We start from the raw sequence: 19,344 nt of genomic DNA on the forward strand, positions 1-19,344 counted from the left end.
ATCATAGACAGACCTAATCTTCACAAAGGCTTATCTGTGTATTATGGCGGCTACATTCATTCAGTAGCTGTCAGCAGAATAGTCACTAGGCTCATGCACATAAACCACCACTGATCTCCCAATAGACAGATGTTTTCTACAGGAAACATTCACAGACGTTTAGGAACAACGGACAGGGAGGCTTATATGTACCAATGTTTAAGAGGAGACCTTTGGGAAATTCGGACAATCTGTGCCAATATAAAATTAGAACAGGACAAGCATGAGATTTCCAAATCTGACAATCTACATTAATACAGACCCCTTAACAGCCTAAAGAGTTGTCTGAACTTTTACGTTTTATTTTAAATGGCAACTTATCCACTAAGGATGGTGCTGACCTTACATCTAGACCCCAAACGGATCAGATGTCCCACAACCTATACCAGGGGTCTCAAACTCGCGGCCCGCGGGCCAACTGCGGCCCGCGGGACAATATTTTGTAGCCCCCACCTGGTCGCGCTGCATGGAGAGGGCTCAGCCGGTAAGTCTTTGCTGCATATTGCAGCAAAGGCTTACCGGCAGTGGCGTACCGATCGCGGTCGCAGGGGTCGCGACTGAGACCGGGCCCATGGTCAGTCAGAGACTGTTCTGTATCTGGTCCGTGCGCTGGATCAGGGAGGGCCCGGAGCTGTCCCAATTCAAAATAAGAACGGGCCCCCGATCCGCCCACCGTCCCACCCACCTCAGCGGCCGTTCCCACCCATCGCATCCATAGACGCCGACACGTCTGCCTGCGCCGGGTCTGCTGAGGTCCATGACCCGGCACCTGACCTGGCAGACGCGTCATCAGCCGTCGCCTGCGCCGATCTGCAGAAGAGAGAGCGCGAAGAGGAGCGGATAACTAGGTAAGAGTTTTATTTTTTATCTTGCTTAAGTATATGGGGCCCTGTTTCTATTTGGGGGGGCATAGGTGAAAGTTAGGAAATTTGGGGGGATATTACCTATGGGGGACATTAATCACGGCTACTGCTGGGGGGATATTAATTATGGCTACTGGAGGGGGGGGGCATTAATCATGGCTACTGCTGGGGGGGACATTAATTATGGCTACTGGAGGGGGGACATTAATTATAGCTACTGCTGGGGGGGACATTAATTATGGCTACTGCTGGGGGGGACATTAATTATGGCTACTGGTGGGGGGGACATTAATTATGGCTACTGCTGGAGGGGGGGACATTAATTATAGCTACCGGTGGGGGGGACATTAATTATGGCCACTGGTGAGGGGGGACATTAATTATAGCTACTGCTGGGGGGGACATTAATTATGGCTACTGGTGAGGGGGGACATTAATTATGGCTACTGCTGGGGTGGGCATTAATTATGGCTACTGGTGGAGGGGGGGACATTAATTATGGCTACTGCTGGGGGGAACATTAATTATGGCTACTGGTGGAGGGGGGGCATTGATTATGGCTACTGGAGGGGGGACATTAATTATAGCTACTGCTGGGGGGGACTTTAATTATGGCTACTGGTGGGGGGGACATTGATTATGGCTACTGGTGAGGGGGGACTTTAATTATGGCTTCTGGTGAGGCGGGACATTGATTATGGCTTCTGGTGGTGGGGGGGGGACATTGATTATTGCTACTGGTGGATGGTGTTCAATGTTTTTATGCATACTGGGGGGGGGGGCCCTGTTGGGAATTTTGCCCTGGGGCCCAGAGGACTCTAGTTACGCCACTGCTTACCGGTAACACCCGCGATCAGTGCTAGCACCGATCGCGGGTGCTTTCACAGCGATGGCTGCCGGCAAATAAAAAAAATTATTTTTGTACAGGAGTTTTTATGGAATGGAGTGTCCCTGACTGGGCTCAGTGCGGTAGGAGCTTGGGACCCCTCGGTACACAGGACGCGTTCATAGAGAAAACACGTCTCCCAGCTTGGGGCTTTCCTTGCACTGGGAGACGCCATGACATTTGAATCTGAATAATGATATTTTGTAAGCGCATTTTGTGTGGAAAACTTGATGCGGCCCAGCCTTACCCAGAATCTACCTCCAACGGCCCCCAGGTAAATTGAGTTTGAGACCCCTGACCTATACAATGGACAGAGCTAAAATATAGGGAAGGCAATTGCTGTATAGGTTTTACAATTCAGAGGTGAATAGAAGAGGTCAAGAGTGTTACTAATGCATAATGCCCCTTTAACATAGGCCTTTATCTTCCTGCAGTTCACACATACAGTAAGCATGGCTCAGATTCCTAGCCGAGTGTAGCACATATGGGGGACAAGCAAATATTGGTCCCAACTGGTCCACACAGAGCATAAAGGCTGCAGGTTAGCTTCTGCAAATCTGCCACAACGTACCTTCTCAGTGCAAGGGTAAGATATGTAAGAGTCACAATGTAATCCTATTTTTCTAACAACAGCACTGTATCACACTTGTAAAGAAGCTAAACATTTTATAACATCTCAGTCCCCATGTCAAAGGAACTGACCTGCAATAGCAGAAAAAGCACATGGACAGATCCGTGGAATATATCCCCTGGGAATTTGGATATAAAGAAGCAACTACTGAGAACTCTTCTCCATAATCAATTAAAAGAAGAATCCATTAGATACACAGCAAACAGTTTTAAAGGACCTTCTGTAACAGACCAAGGGGGAGTCTTCTTGAGCCAGTTAACCTTTTACCTGCTTTGTCTGTGGATTACGCAGAGGAAATTTGGCCCTGACAGTGTCTCGTAAGGAATGTTCCATGTGATCAGTAATGGCTGTGTTCCATTGGAGTCTCCAGATTATATTTTTGCCTTGGCCAAGGAAATGCAATGGAGTCTTGTTTGTATAACACACTACAAGACGTCATGGCTGGTGGTTACACTTAGAAGAATATTCCTACCTTTTTAAATGCATGTTCTGAGCCATTGGTCTGTCCTTCACGGTCATCCTCATCATCCTCCACTCCTTCCTCCTCTTCCTGTGTTTCTTCACTTTCAGTTCCTCCGTCCAGGGTGAAGATGGCACGACACCTCTCAACACCATCTTGTTCTGTCAATTCTTCTTCTGTTTCTTCAGGATGAGTTGGTGGCTGCCGTATTCCTTCCACAGTCTAGTAATTGTAAACATGTTCATCAGCAGATGACCCAACAGGGATTTCAAGGGAGACTACAGTCCTAAAATGATCCCACGATTACCCCATCACTGCATATGTCAATGTATTCCTGTTTCCCGCAGAGAAAATTAGGTTTATTTTTTTAGGCAAATTAGATCAATGCAATTCATAGAGTGCACCCGTTTTCTCCACTGCCCATACCACCCAACATTGCTGCTTTACATTATTATTGGAATACCGCATATAAAGAAAGAAGGAATTTGCACGATGTTGGTTTTACTTGTAACTGATGTTGGTGTTTGTAGAATCCCTTTAAAAGGAGGTCAATCTCCAATCAGGTCAACTTACTTTGCTGAGCTGTTGTTGGTCAAGATAGTGCTGGTGTTGAAGGACCAGTTGTTGGAGGGCCTGCGGGCTTTGTGGAAGAGGAGAGGACTGAGTGCGGCTTAGGGGCCGATGTCGTGGACCTTTTGTGACTGTCCGGAGGGAAGTGGACACGCGTTCTCCTCCTACCAAAGGCGATTGACCGTGTAGTGGGACTAAAGCAGAAGTAAAAAGATTGTAGGTAATCATAACAAAAAATCCAAAGACAGACCAGATAAAAATAGAGATACAGGTAAGGAAAAGGCTAATGACCTGTTATGAGGGCGCTCTGCTGCCTGGCTTGTTCCAATAATAGTACATGCTGCAGGAGGGATGGGGCCCCCAGGCTTATCTCCCCTCCATCCAACGTGGAAAGCGAGTTAGTGTTGAGGAAGGGTCCACCAGGTCGTAGGCTTTGGCGCTCTGCTCCCTCCTGAGGGGTGAACTGGCCCTAAAATAACATTTCTAGAGGTAAGGCAACCATGATATTATGATGTTTCTTTTTCCATCACATATTTTATGATGTCTCAGGGTCCCTTTCTTAAAGGTGTTGTCCAACAACAGACAAGGGTTTCTTTATGACGGAGTTTATGGCTTTCCCTGGGTACTAGTCTCCAGAAAGGGCTCTCTCACACTATAGGAGACAGACGGCCATGCTTTATTCTATATAAGCTTTGAAAACACCAAGTGCACTTGGTAGACATTCTGTTCTAGAGCGAAGTGTAGATATTACAGTAGGTATAGTTGCATATGTAGTTATACCATTAATGTCTATCATTAAAATGCCCCTTTTAAATGATGAAGCTAAATTGGATATATTTATCAGCCAAACTCACATAAAGAAGTAGAAATTGGGTATGTTTAATTTCATGTTTGCTGACCCCTGGAGCAGCTTAACCCCCAACCCCATCCCATGGTAATCCATGTGCAAGAGAAGTTCTTAAAAATAAATGTTGTTCAGATCTAATAGGGATGTGCATCTTCTACATGACATGTACTTACAGTGAGGTTGCTGGCGCTTCCCTGTAGACAGATATTGGGTAGTGATGGAGATGTGTAAAGACCTAGTGGCCCTCCTGTTCCTTCCAGGGTGAGAACTCTCTGCTGTGGTAGCATCTAAAGAGAAGCATGGATTAAAATACAATCATCATCCACTAGGCCACAACAGATGGAAGGAAGGTACTGAATAATGGAATTGTGCTGAGATATAACAGCCTTGGTTATCAGGGTAAAGCAAGGGGGGTACAGCGCTGGGCAGACATGAAGAGAGTGGCAGCGCTTACTCTCCCATCATTTCCCCCCTTTTCTATATACTGCATCATTGCCTCTTACCTCACTAGGAATATTGGGCACACTCCCCGTCAGTCCATTCTCACAGATGGCACTATTTGAGCTGTTTGGAGAGCTGGGTCCGGATCCAGGGGCACTATTACATACAGAGGAAACTACAAAGAGAACAAAAAGACACGCAATGAGCATTTTGGGGCTATTATTGGTCATAAATGAATAAAGAATTAGAATGAAAGATGATGGTGATTTCTGAATGTAAGATGGAGAGAATGAAGGAGAACAGGGGAAGAGTTAGAATTGACATCATAACGATTGATATATACCCTGAATTTCAATTGCTCTTTTCTTGAAAGCACTGATGACGGTTCCATCCTTCCTACGAAGAAGAGGACTGCTGCGCCTTTCTGCAACCTTCTGCTTTAAACGTGAGCGGACCTTCAAGTTTGGTTCAGAAGCTGCAGAGGGAAAACAAAATGTCATAAGCAATTTGGCATGGGTGCAACCGAATTCCCTGCACCCCTTATAGTCAGACCAATGGTAATATCACTGTATTTTACAGGTCCTGTACCTCTTACTGCTTACCATGATTAACTTTTTGTCTGGGGGGTTGTAGGGAGATCTAACTAAAGGGTCCTAAGTGTTAAGAAAACCAGATGTTCATGATTTCCCCATGTGCATGGAGATGTGGTCTGCACCACTTCAGGGAATTCAACTCATTTGTGTCTAAATTAATTAATCTGCCATATATATACATTTCCTCAATTGCATGTCATTAAAAAAATATATATCTGTGTGAAGATAATATCCCAAAAATCTAGCCATGTTGTCCCTTAGAAACAAGGTAGTTGTCCTTGGATACAACCTCTCCCACACTCTGGCAGCGGTTGATCATACACGCGCTATTGAGGCTCCTCCCGACCACTGTGATTCAGCATAATTTGTACAGGACAGATGTGGGACATGGAATAACTACCGGAGATTTGATGTGTAAAAACTAGTTGTTTCTTTGTGCAGTGGTCATATCCAAGGGCAGCTGTTGTTAGTTTCTAAGGGATCATATTCTCTTCACACAAGTACATGTCTTTTAAATATCGTTCAATTAAGGAAATGTATATATATGGCAAATTAATTAAATTAAATTAAATGTGAATGCTCTAATGAGAATACCCCTTTGCGTTCTTATTCAAAAAGTCAGACATTGGCCCACATTTATTAAAGTGTTTGTACTAGTTTTCTGTCTGACTTTGCACAGAAAAGAGTGTGCAAACTGCTTGCACATGTATTTAAGTGTTTGTGCCAGTATTGAGTCGTGGCTGCAAAATTCTGCGCCTAAAGGGGTGTTTCGGTGCCGATTCGGACTGTGTGCCACATTTATTACTGTGACTCGACAGAATTGTGTTAAAAGTGGGGAAAAAAAAGTTGGTGTACACTTCCAGAGCAGGGCAGGGCCCCAGTATTCAATAATCTGGTGCACTCTGCACATTAGTGAAGCACACTGCACATAGTACATACTGCACTACTTTTGGTAAATGTAGGCCACCGTGTTATGAGTGAGAAAACCCTTTAAGGCAGTGGTTCTCAACCTTTCTAATGCTGTGACCCCGCAATATAGTTCCTCATGCTGTGGTGACCCCAAACCATGCAACTCGCAGTAAAAACACAGTAAAACTGCGGCTCCGATGGCTTTAGGCGACCCCCGGTTTTGGTCGTTCGACCCCCGCTGGGGTCCTGACCCACAGGTTGAGAACCACTGCTTTAAGGTATCCATACACCTCTGCTATCTGTAGGACAATAAACATACATGCTCAGTCCCAGTACATGATGTTCATTCAATTATTCCTTCTCCAAATATCATATGTTGAGGGAGAATTGGGAGGCGCTCATACATGTAAGATAGGTTTTGCATGAATTTTCTTTTAAAGGGTTTGTTGCAAGTTTTAAAAGTAAAATTGAATGGAGTAGCAGGACACATGCTCATCCTGCCACTCCATCCATTAGTGAGAATTAGACCCCCATTCTCCAGATTGAAGGGGTCTCGTTCTCAATATCAGTGGCGGTCCCAGCAGTTGTACTCTCACCGATCACCATGTTATATTCTAACTTGCGACAACCCCTTGAATGTATGGGGGTCTTTAGGTGCATCTGCCTGCATTCTTATTGACAAGAGGTGATATATTTTCCAAGTGTATTTCCATAAACTAGCAATATCAGGTAAAATATAAAATAAGAAGGGTAATGAAACTAAATTTCTGATTAGGCGTGAACTAAATAGTTACCAGTCTTGCGGAGGGGAAAGTCATCTCTGCCATCACAGGTTCCCAGAAGAGGTATCTTGTATGAGGGAGGTGTAGCTGGAGAGCCAGCTTGAGGCGGAGAACTGTGGTCCAGTGAGGTATGGTGAGTTCCCCTGAAAAAGGAAAAAGGTGCTGAGATGCAACCATGGATTGCTCATCTCCATCACCCTTTTATTAAGGTTATACATTATATATACTTCTAAGGCTTCTCCTTTTCACGTGTATGGACAGCCTGGATCCAGGACCCATAGACCCACAATGGGAAGGGGTACAAAGGTAACTAGTGCAATGAATGCCTATGGACTTACCAACATTTGGGGTGCTGTAGGATGGAATGGTTTGCACTCCCTGGTATCTCCTTAGATTTGCTGAGCAGAAATTCCTGCAGCTTCAGCTTCACCTCTGTGCTGGCTATGGCACCTTGGAAGGACACAACCAGTTAAATGCCACCTCAACACGAGAAGTCTAAACATAGATTGTAGTTCTCTGCCACCTCAGCCTCTCCCTTACTTTCTTTACTCTTCTCCTTGTTCCTCAGTATAAGGAGTTGCTGTTCGAGCCTCTGTTTTTCGGCTTCCTCCTGTCTTTGCCGCTCACGTTTCCTCTGCTGTTCCAATTCTTGCTGTCTCTTGGCTGCCAGGATCTCCTGCTGTTGCTGCGGTTAAAAAACAGAGCATAAGGATATTATAGATGGAGAAAGGATTATAATAATACTACAATAACTGTATATTTATCTATATATATATTTTATCAAACCAAAAATCATAGGAAGAAGACAAACAATTTTTTTTATATTTATCCTTGGCATCCTTCCTTCTAAAATCACCTTTTAAAATTCTGCTAATTAGCCTGATGGGCTCTGTGGGGAGGGGGGCAGCATTACCAGAAATGGAGCTTCTCAGACTGTTACACTGTGCAGGAAGACTTCCACTGTGTGAAGTTACAGCATGCAGAAATAGGGGGAAGAACTGAGGGAGCAGAGGGGAGGGAGTGCTCCTGCACAGTGTATCAAGCTACAGCATGGATGGGCTCCTCTGGCTCTTTAGCATAATTTTTAAGTTGATTTCAGGCAGAAGGAGGCCATGGATAGAAATTTAAGAAGATTACTAGAGTCACGGTGCCTGTAGCTATGAGTAAGTGGTTTATCATGTTTGATTCTGATGGTAGATTTCCTTTAAAGGACCCCTCTGGCAGGAACTGCTCTTTTTAAGCTTCTTATACCCTTGTTTTTAAGGAAAAAATGGCTTTAACATTATGCAAATGAGCATACTCAAGATTCCACTAACACCCAGAGAGCTTGGAGCCCCTCAGGCTTATTTGCATAATTTTTAAGCCTTTTTTGTAAAAAGAATAAAAATAAATAAAAACAGCATAAGAAGCTGTTCCTTCCAGGTGGGGCACACACCAGTATGTCATTGTGCTTGGTTTACAATTCCTGTTCCTGGTGGTAGATGTCTTTTAAGAACTACTTAATGTAATGCTAAATTTGCCCTGTGGTGGCGCCGCACAAAAACCCTTACTGCCAGATTTCCCTACATCTATGTGATGATGGTGGCAATCAGCTTCTAGTCACCTTCCTAAAAGTAAGGATTCCCAGACTTTTATATCAAAGTGCATGACTTGAAGTTCTCTTTCCAGAACTGTAAATAAGAATTACAGGACTACTTTGGTTTAATGATCAGTATATGACTCTGAAATGAAGAGACTAGACGTCATGTGCTGTCACTGGGACAGATTCAGTCTTTGTGGAGAAAAGGAAAAAAAGGAATAACCACTACAGTAACAAGAAAAGAACCAAGGAAGAACAGCAACAACATATAATAGAGGATGAAAAAGCTTATTGTTTGTGGTTGGAGGAAGGCATCAATAGCCGCATTCACACCAGCAGTTGCTGGACAACTCAGTAAAACCAATGTTAATGAATCGGATGAGGGAGAGCCATAGATGCTGGAGGAAATCAGTGACTTGCAGAATACAATGTCCCACCTTGAGGTGTTTTTGGATCTGAACCTCATGCTGCCTTGTCAGGTTTTCATGTTGTTTTTGGAATTCGGCAAAAAGTAGTTGCTTCTGAAGCTGCTGCTGCTGTTTCAGGAGAAGAAGTTGCTGCTGAAGCTGCTGCTCTCGACTCAAAGTGTCCATGGGTACTCCGGGACCACTCGCTGGCTGGGGCTCTTGCCTCAACTCCCCGGGACTTGGAGGGAGACTGTTTGGAGAGGGCACCGCTGCAGAGAGTAGAGGGGCGACCTCCACTGCTTGGAAGAGTCGAAAGGTACATGGTTAGAACCATTAAAGCCTAAAGAGGCAAAACAGTACAAATTTTGTCCAGGTTACATCTGGTATTGATGCTGATGTTCCATTCAATAGGAGGCAAAGGATAATTCTATTTTATAGTGATGGTTGAATGGATGGACAAGAGGGGTTGAGAGTCTAATAAGGTTCGGTGTAGACTATACCTACAATCATTCCCAGCACCCCTGATGTGTGTCCTAATGTCAGATTAGCTATAATGGCCCTTTAAAGGGGTGCAATTCTCACTCACAGGATTTAAAGTGTAACTAAACTTTCAACAAAAAGTGAGTAACAGATAGTACAGATAATAACAGTAAACTTTGTAATATACTTTATTAAAGAAATCTGATCCTGTGCCCTTTTTCTCCTCTGCCTTTCTTCCTTATTTAAGCACTTTGTGTAAATCTCCTTCCTGTATTCACAGATGAGAGATAAATTAATCTTAAAACTTCACTTTTTACAGACAGCTTCCTTACAGAGCTGAATAATTAGTTTCCAAAAGATTTGAATAAAGAATGAGAACATGAAAGCTGTACAGGGCACTACAGCCATAGGTTCCCCACGCAGGGGGCTTACCGTAGGTTGTTATCATCTTACAAAGTATTTTGTGAGCATATTCCATAACAATTTGTAACATAGTTATAGTAAAACAAAAAAGAAGAACAGAAAAACAAACAATAAAAATACAACAGACGGTGACAAAACAACAAAGATGGGAGACAACTGGGAAGAGACAATGGCAAGACAATGGGAAGGGATAGGAGTGGGGGGGACCAATACCACGTCTATTACATACATTTAGCCCACAAAGGGGTAGTCTCATACTAAGTATACCAGTGTATTTACTTTCTATTTGTTAGACAATGGTTTAGAGTACACCGCAAGGCGTATCATGAACACCATAATATACACATTATACAGCACACTGTACTGCATAATATGTGTATAACATATATGTCATGTATACATGCAGTATATGAGTGTACCTGTGATGTGTATATGCTGTATGTGTATATGGTGTGTATATATTGTATATGTGTAAATATATTGAACATCTGTGTATGGCACTGTATGTGTGTATATGTGATGTATATATGTGTGTGCGAGTGTATAAATGTGTGTGTATGAATGAAGAACAATGTATATGGGTATATAAATGTGTGTGTGTGTGTATATGAGTTTAATATGTATATTTTAAAGTAGGAAGAGGGGTCCTATTCAGAAGTCTGCTATGGGGCCCTGCCTCTCCTAGTTACACCCCTGATCATGGAGATAGTAGCTGCACCCTGGTCAAAGTAGGGGCAGCATTATTACATTAAGTCAGTTAATAACTTTAAATGAGTCGGTTAATAACTGCCTCTAGTGAAAGAGCCGGTTTTCACCACCTGGCTCCCATAACAATTTTCATGGCCATTGCCAAACACCGGATAAAACAATGGGGCACATTTACTTACCTCATCCTGTCGCGATCCCTGATCCGGACTGACCGACGAGTCTGAAATCTGGCGCAATTCACCAAGATCGTGCCCCCGATATCCTGCATATGTCGCTTCCCCGCTCAGGTCCGCCGGAGTTCACCTTCTTCTTCCCGGTGCATGTGAGTGCATGGCTTGCGACACAATTTGAAGTTTAAATCCCGCGTGTAGCCCGAATCAGTCGGATTGTCTGCCGGCCACGCCCCTCGAATTGTGTCTCATGAAAGTCGGCACTATTGCACCAAAATCTGATCGCGTACCCCAAAAACCCCTGTTAAATGCAGCGCAAATCGGAAATAGTCGTGAAACCTGACAGAAAGGCGCCCCATTATGTTTTGTTTTTTAACCCCAGGGGGTTTGTCACCGAGTAATAGGACAGTAGGGCCAATATTCAGGTGGGTGGAGAGAACGTAGGCCAGCAGATTACAAACGTTAGCCACAACTGGGTATGTCCACCAGGTATGCTAATAGCCGCCATCTTCTGGGCAGGCATAAGTCAGAGACGTGGGGATAACATTTATGTAATTGAGATGGTACTAAATATGCTTTATGTAGTAATTTTAAAGACCTGATGACTACGTCTGGATAGAGTATCACAGCAATGTAGAGAAAGAGTGACCCCGGTCTGCTTCCCATTTGCATATACATACAAGATTATTCTCCTACCAAATGGGTCCTATATACAAATCCCTTCAAAGCTAGTAGGTCTGGGGGAGGAATTCGAATTAGGCAAAGCATTTAAGAAGTGTAATACATGCAGTCCCCGGGTTACGTACAAGATAGGGTCCGGAGGTTTGTTCTTAAGTTGAATGTGTATGTAAGTCGAAACTGTATATTTTATAATTGTAGATTAAATTTTTTGGCCCCAGTGACAATTAGAGTTTAAACATTTTTTGCTGTAATTGGACCAATGATTATCAATAAAGCTTCATTGCAGACTCCTTACAGCTGATTATTGCAACATGGGACTATAGTAAAGCATCCAGAGAGCTTCACCAGAGGTCAGAGGGGTCTGTCTGTAACTATGGGTTGTCTGTAAGTCGGGTGTGAAAAAAGACTGTGTCCTTGGATACGGCCACCTCTGCTGGAGTGATTGCACAAAGAAACAAAAGGTTTTTGTATATGAAATGTCCAGGAGTTACTGCAGGTCCTACAGCCGTCCTGTGGTAATGATTGCTAAATCCAAGTGGTCAGGCAGGACTCAATAGCGCATGTCTGGCCACTGCTGTCAAAATGTGAGGTGGCCGTATCCAAGGAAGCTATCTCATTTCTAAGGAACAACATGACTACATTTATGAGAAATTATCTTCACACAGGAACATTTTTTTTAATAACATCCAATTGAAGAAATGTTTACATATGGCAAATGAATTAAATTAAATGTAAAGATGCCCAGATGGGAATACCCCTTTAATTTATCACAACGTTTATCACTTGTTTATCACATAGTTATATTTAAAATAAGGAGTCAAGTTTAATTTCCCTTAAAAAAAACTTTTCCTTGTAAAATATGGGTTCTTGCTTGAAAATTAGCTTTTAGAGAAAACTTTAACTGAACTGCATGTATGGGCAACATCTATAGGTTCAAGATGGCTTTACAGCATGAATCGGGTGTCATCCATTATGATACATGGCATATTTATTTTATATTTTATTTACATGTGAGCAATAAATCCAAGAACAGAAGTGATAGTAGACTGGTGCAAATGAAAACAGATAGATAGATAGATAGATAGATAGATAGATAGATAGATAGATAGATAGATAGATAGATAGATAGAAACTAAAAGCTACAAAAGGGCGGAGGTAGAAGGTAGGACTATGATGACATAATAATAACAGGCAAGTGTCAGAACAGGCAACAGGCAAAGAAATAAAACTTCTGGGTGGGAGAGATGTGAGGTGGGGTGTCAGGTAAAAGGAGGGAGGGGAGACACAAGGAAGCTGTAGGGTGCGTAATAATCACCTTTTATCACTTTCATTGTGATTACACCGCAAAGCAGAGCTAAATATAGAGCAGCACTGCCGAGAGTGTGAGAATGAGGGACGTGCAAGTGCACTTGAAATTGGGGAGCACTGATGTCAGAAAGACTACACAGATATACATACGAGCCGGCATGCACTACACATATATAAATAGAAACACTCTATATGTACAGGCGGTCCCCTACTTAAGAACACCCGACTTACAGACAAACAGACCTCTGGATGTTGGTAATTTACTGTACTTTAGACCTAGACTACAATAAACAGCTATAACAGTTATACATGGTGTCTGTAATGAAGCTTTATTGTTAATCCTGATTCTTCTGACAACCCAACATTTATAAAATCCAATTGTCACAGAGACCAAGAAAATTTAAGCTGGGGTTACAATAATAAAATATACAGTTCCGACTTACATACAAATTCAACTTAAGAACAAACCTACAGACCCTATCTTGTATGTAACCCGGGGACTGCCTGTATTGTGCATTAGTGCAGCCATATAGCCTGCACACCAACATATACAGTGAGTATGGAAAGTATTCAGACCCCTTTGAATTTTTCACATTAGACCTCCATTAGATTCTCCTGTGTTCTGCACTGTGAGGTCTTACATAGACAGGTGTGTGCCTTTCCTAATCAAGTTTAATTAAACACAGCTGGAATCCAATGAAGGAGCAGAACCATCTCAAGGAGGATCAGAGTATATGCGTTAAATATAAGTGTCACAGAAAAGGATCTGAAGAGTTATGATCATGTGATATTTCAGTATTTCTTGTTTAATAAATTAGCAAAAATATCAAAATTTAAATTTTTTCCTGTTAAGATGGGGGTGCAGAGTGTACATGAAGAGCGTACAATGAGCACAAAAAATAACTTTTTTGATCCTACAAATTGGCTGCAATGGAACAAAGAGTGGAAAATGTAAAGCGGTTTCCATACCCACTGTATGCATACATTGTAAGACGCAGACCGGTACTATACATTGTATAGGCTCACTCACATATTTAACAGCAAGCAATGAGAAATAAAACTTATGTAAAAAATATACCAATAATCCATTTAAAACCTAATTGGAAAACAGAGGATTTCATCTGGGGACACACATTTACACCCATACAGACAGGGGGAGAGTTATCAGTGGGGGTGCAGAAGCTATGCAGCATTCCTCCTGTCTACAGACATCAGAGGAGCTAAAAATACACAGCTGGAATTATATATAGTTCATCACACACCACACACAATCTCCAGGACACGTGTGTTATTCTGTATACATGTGCAGTATATATACATGGTGTGCATACACATACTACACACAAACACTACACATACATATAATGCACATACACATACATACTATACATAGATATAATTGTTTTTTTCATTCCGCATACAAACAACAAAAAAATAGAATTCATATAATATATAAAAGGAAATACATACTATGTGTATATATATATATATATATATATATATATATATATATATATATATATACTTTTAAAACACATACTGCACACATACATACAATGTACACACACAATTACATGTATAAACAATAAACATGTATAGTATACATAAATATACATTAAATGCAAATATACATACAGACCACATAGGTGCAAATATGAATAAATACATTCTGATACCTAATAATACATAAATGCTGATGCGAGGATTTATGTATGAATGAATATATACAGTACACACACGTCCATCTATAGAGAGAGAGAAATAAATGCTGCAGCTCCTTTTCAGATGTGTGTCCAGGTATTGGTGGTGGCAGCTGAGGAGATGTACTGTGTATTAGGTGTAGCAGGTGCTGTATTGTCACAGTATGTGTGTACTAGGGAGGGATGCAATGCATGTGTCATTGTGTATGTGACTTTTAGAAACATATACACATAAGCACAGAGATATATGGGAGTTACAAGTATTAGGATTATGGGACAGAAATATGTCCAATACCTGTGTATTAGCAGAAGGTGACAGATGTATGTCTCAAACCGGTGTAATAACATGTATCGAACATCTCAACTACCTGTGTATAAGTTGGGGCAGAAGATACATGAAATACAAGGGACAGGGGTTTACCACATACCTTTGTACTAGCACAAGGTAAGTCTAATGTATTATCTATATGTGTATCTTTATAATGTTATGTCTGTGTATTAAGAGCCATGTAGATAAGGTGAAAATAAGGGAGGGTATTCAGAAACCTCTGTATTACACCAAAAGAAAATAAGTAGGAAATGGGCAATAAAAATAAAAATCATATAACTGGAATAATAGGATACGATATCCTAATGCCTGTGTACAAGGAGATAAACATAGGTGTATTATAAGCGGCTGATCCCTCGTGATACTGGTTGTTTTCTGATATTGGGAAGAAGATACAAGATGCATATTGTGATTATGATGTGATACCTGTTTATTAGGAGGATGGTGACATTTATCATGAAATATATGTATTAGGAGGATACTGTCTGATGCCTGACAATATAATATTTGATATCAGTTTGATAGGAGGAAGATGGAGGCTTATGTACATAGACCGAAGTAAAATGATGAGGATATATAGATATATGTGTATTATGGGGAATATACAGGCGCAGTATGTGTCCTGATACCTGTGTATGAGGTGCAGAATATAAGTATATAATGTGATACATGTATATTAGCAGTAGACAGGTATTGTCATACCTATAAATGAGTATATTTAAGGGAATGTGACCTCATACTTATGTATTTTGATGAGGAATACGCTATATGTTCTGATACCTGTGTATTAGCAGTAGGTCTAGGAATGGTGCATTAATGCTTGGATGTAATCACATTTGAGAGGAGATAATAGGTGGCATATGTCTCAATATATATATATCTCTTATCTGGATATTACAAGGTATTACTGTAAGTACCTGAACTGAGGACATGTATATGTAATATTAAGTGATAACTGTGCATTAGGAGGGGTAAGTAAATGTCCCCTGGTACCTGTATCAGGATAAACATACGTGCCCTGATACCTGTGTATTACGATACATGTGTTTTCTGTAATACCTGTGAATGGTGAAGAGATGTATTTCTCTATGTTACCTTATACCTGTGTATTAGGAGGATGGAGGAACATGCCCTAACCTGGGTTTAGGATAGATATACAAGTCATACACTGTGTGTTAATAGATACAATATCTTTATGCTGATATGAATGTGTATTTGAAGGTTAGAGTAAGTGCAGGTACCATATGACATCAGCTATATACAGCAGGTAGGGTATATACTAAGGCTGTTTATCTAGAGGACATAGTTTAGAGCTTCAGGATGAGGTTGTAATAATAAAAATAGAGCATGATGTAGACTCCAGGCAGATGTTATATACGTGAACATTGAGTAACACGATCATCTCAACAAAATGTCACAACATAGGAAGAGACGGAGACTACTTATGGGGGAGAAGATGGGAGTAGTGGAGGATCTGCAGCCAGGGAAAGGAGGGGGGTGAAGGTACACAGTCATTACTTATGATGGAGAAGATGGGAGTAGTGGAAGCTCTCCAAGCTATAAGATGAGGATGAAGGTACATGGTTACTACTTATGATGGAGAAGGTGAGTGTAGTGGTAGCTCTACAAGCTATTGGGTGATATTGACGGAACACTTTGACTACTTCTGGTGAAGAAGATGGGAGTAGTGGAAGATTTGCAAGCTATTGGGAGATGAGGAAGGTACACGGTGACTACTTCTGGTGAAGAAGATGGGAGTAGTGGAAGATCTGCAGGTTACTGGGAGAGGATGAAGGTGCACGGTGACTACATATGATGAAGAAGATGGGAGTAGTGGAAGATCTGCAGGGCTAGTGGGAGAGGATGAAGGTACACAGTCACTACTTATGGGATGCAATGGGGAACACATCAAGAGCAGGGTCTTAAGTGGAAAGTAATATATGGAAGTCTATGATGAGGGGAAGGTGTGAGACATTGTATGGTTTAGTCTGGAGAGACATCTCATCAGAATCTATACAAGAGTTTGGTCCATGACTGAACTGAAGGTGTGTCTGAATGATGACAGACATGAATTTTCCTATGAATGGAGTAAGGAAATGCTTCTCACCTGCAGCGGGCATCGAATGCCCCTGTGCCCGGCTGAGGAGCTCCAACGCTGGCTCTCGCCCCTTAACACCATCTGCAGAGGACACACAAGGCTCTGTCTCATAAATAGTCTGCAGCATGTCAGGCAGCGCCAGGGCTCTGGGAACCAGCAACATTCCCGGACCCCCCTCTGCTGCCAGCTACCAACAAGCGGCCGACCTCCCCTCCCTCTTCCCAAGAAAGCACACCCTAACTCCCAACAAGTCCTCCACTTCTGGGTCTTCTTTAAAAGGGGCTCAGATAATCCATATCCAAATGATCGGAGCTGCTCCTTGTTGTGAAGGGCTGGTGGGTGACAGTGCCAGAGGTATTGGGAGGTTTAGTTAGGCCGTACCCTGCCCTCCCCCCTCTTGCCTAGTGAACGCTGGGCTGCAAGTGGAAGGCTCTGCAGCAGAGCGACTGAAATAGAACAGTATAGGAGGAGTCAGATATAAATAGACAGGAGAGAGAACGAGGGAGAAAGGAGAGAGCTGGGGGGGGGGGGGGGACGACTGCTCAGAAATAACAGAGCCTAAGTGTTACACTAGACAGGGACATGGGCAAATGCAGCATTGCTGAAGGATCAGCCACCAGCAAAAAGTGCAGAATAACTAACATACTAATCATATAAAGTTACAAAGTGCAAAGAAGAAATAACAACGTGGGGGGACGTGTAAGAGACAATAATGATGAGACTGGGGAAAGAAGAGTAAGCACTGCGGAGGGAGAGAGCGCAGGGAGTGATGGGAGAAGGGCAGGTGCAGGGGGAGGCCAGGGGAAGACTGGCCAGAGGTGCCATCATTATAATGACCCAACCTTGACCGATGAAAACTCAATCCCAACATCTTAGTCTTTCAAAGTAGGAATACTACTAAATACTGGTGGTACCAACAATACATCCTTCATGGTAATATCTGCTCAAAACAGACATCTCCTCAAATGTATACCCAATGGACACTAGTGATGGACATGCTAGGATGCTCCTCAGATCTAAAAGGAGAGAATAAAGCCTACTCAGGTTTTGTATATCCTAAAAAGCCCCTAACACCAGTCACAACTGGGGCACCTGAGCTTAGAAAACCCATGGTGATATGAGTAAGCATTCCAAATGCTTGACAAGAAGAAGATGGGATTCAATTTGAGACCCACAATTCCCCTGAGGTCTACATACATCTGGATCAGACATTAAGAAGACATTACTGATGGGGTCAAGTTTATGGAGCCTTTGTGATTAACGTAATGAAAGGATTGTCTACAGAAAAGACTTGGCTTCTGGCTTAGTAGGCTGAGAGGGTATTGGAGATGCAGGGAGTAGGGGATGACGGCTTGAAGTGGTCTCCAGGAATATAACAGAGAAGATTTGGTGTTGACAGCTTCAGTGGCAGAAGGTGACAACCGTATACAATGTACTTGAATGGGTGTATATAGCAGGAAGAGCATATGGTGTACTGAAGGGTAGACTTAACGTTGACAGTAGACCTGGCCAACTATTTGTTTAGCAGATATCCTCAGGAATAGAAGGCATATCAGATACATCCACCATCAACATCTGATCAATGTGGGTCCAATTGTTGGAAGAACTAAAGAAATTAGTCTTGTTCTAATAATTGATGCAACTCCTTGTTATAAACAGTGAAACGGTGATCAGATAACCAGTGGAAGAACTTCAAGCTTCTGGGCACCAATGTGAAACCTGTAAAAGGTCCCCCCACCTTTCCACCGATATGCCACCAAAGTTTTTGGGCACTGCTTTGGGTGTGACTTCTACCTGATCCACCTCCACAGATCCGTACAAATCTCACACCATATCTAACATACCATTATGTCCATCTTTACTCGGCAGATCTTTAATTGAAGAAAAAAATCAACAAAATGATTTAAAAAAACCCTCAAACGAAGATATAAACACCTAACAAAACAAGCCGGTACAAAACATGTCTATTTATATGCCTGGAGAAATCCAGTCTGGTAGATAGGTAGAAAACAGAGCGCAGTGATCTGCACAGTATCATTAAGATGTCACTGTGAATTCTCCACATAAATAGCAAGATGGGCGTTATTATTAGACAGAGTGGAAGTATATATAGCTGGGACCTCACTCTACAGGCATGTCATCACACCAAAGTGTGACCTGCCTGCGCTCCGGGCCCAGGGGCATCACAGATAAGAACAAAAAACTTCTGATGTGCACAGAATTTACTGCAAACATCAGCCAAAAGTCTCTTCCCACCGTAGATCAATGCAATAGAAGCAGGACGTATAGAGAGCTGTATTTCCCAATGACAAGACTCAGTAGGGATGTTCTAGTTTAGGCACAGGTGACAGCACCCACTGATCGCCACCTTAGGGAAATTTGGAGGAGTTATACATGGCAAAGCCGTGGACCAGATAAATTGGGGACGGCTTTTGGTAGAT

General features: G+C 42.3%; 1 protein-coding gene across 10 annotated transcripts in view; it reads right to left on the reverse strand.

Moving 5' to 3' along the window:
* HDAC5 (histone deacetylase 5) overlaps positions 1-19,344 on the reverse strand; it is a 64,646-nt gene that overhangs the window by 13,828 nt on the left and 31,474 nt on the right. For 2 of the 10 annotated variants that reach the window (XM_072111300.1, XM_072111298.1), the window contains exons 3-13: positions 16,913-16,984; positions 9,038-9,306; positions 7,562-7,706; positions 7,360-7,471; positions 7,034-7,164; positions 5,081-5,212; positions 4,800-4,912; positions 4,470-4,583; positions 3,741-3,918; positions 3,453-3,643; positions 2,892-3,101 (exon numbers count right to left, since the gene is read on the reverse strand). In XM_072111300.1, coding sequence (XP_071967401.1) covers positions 2,892-3,101; positions 3,453-3,643; positions 3,741-3,918; positions 4,470-4,583; positions 4,800-4,912; positions 5,081-5,212; positions 7,034-7,164; positions 7,360-7,471; positions 7,562-7,706; positions 9,038-9,306; positions 16,913-16,984 — 1,667 coding nt within the window. Of the gene's footprint in view, positions 1-2,891; positions 3,102-3,452; positions 3,644-3,740; positions 3,919-4,469; positions 4,584-4,799; positions 4,913-5,080; positions 5,213-7,033; positions 7,165-7,359; positions 7,472-7,561; positions 7,707-9,037; positions 9,307-9,674; positions 9,696-16,912; positions 17,338-19,344 lie in introns of those variants that run through there. The other 8 variants (XM_072111303.1, XM_072111305.1, XM_072111302.1 and 5 more) reach the window with 6 other exon arrangements.

Source organism: Engystomops pustulosus, chromosome 6 (genome assembly GCF_040894005.1).
Source record: "Engystomops pustulosus chromosome 6, aEngPut4.maternal, whole genome shotgun sequence".
Lineage (NCBI taxonomy): Eukaryota > Metazoa > Chordata > Amphibia > Anura > Leptodactylidae > Engystomops > Engystomops pustulosus.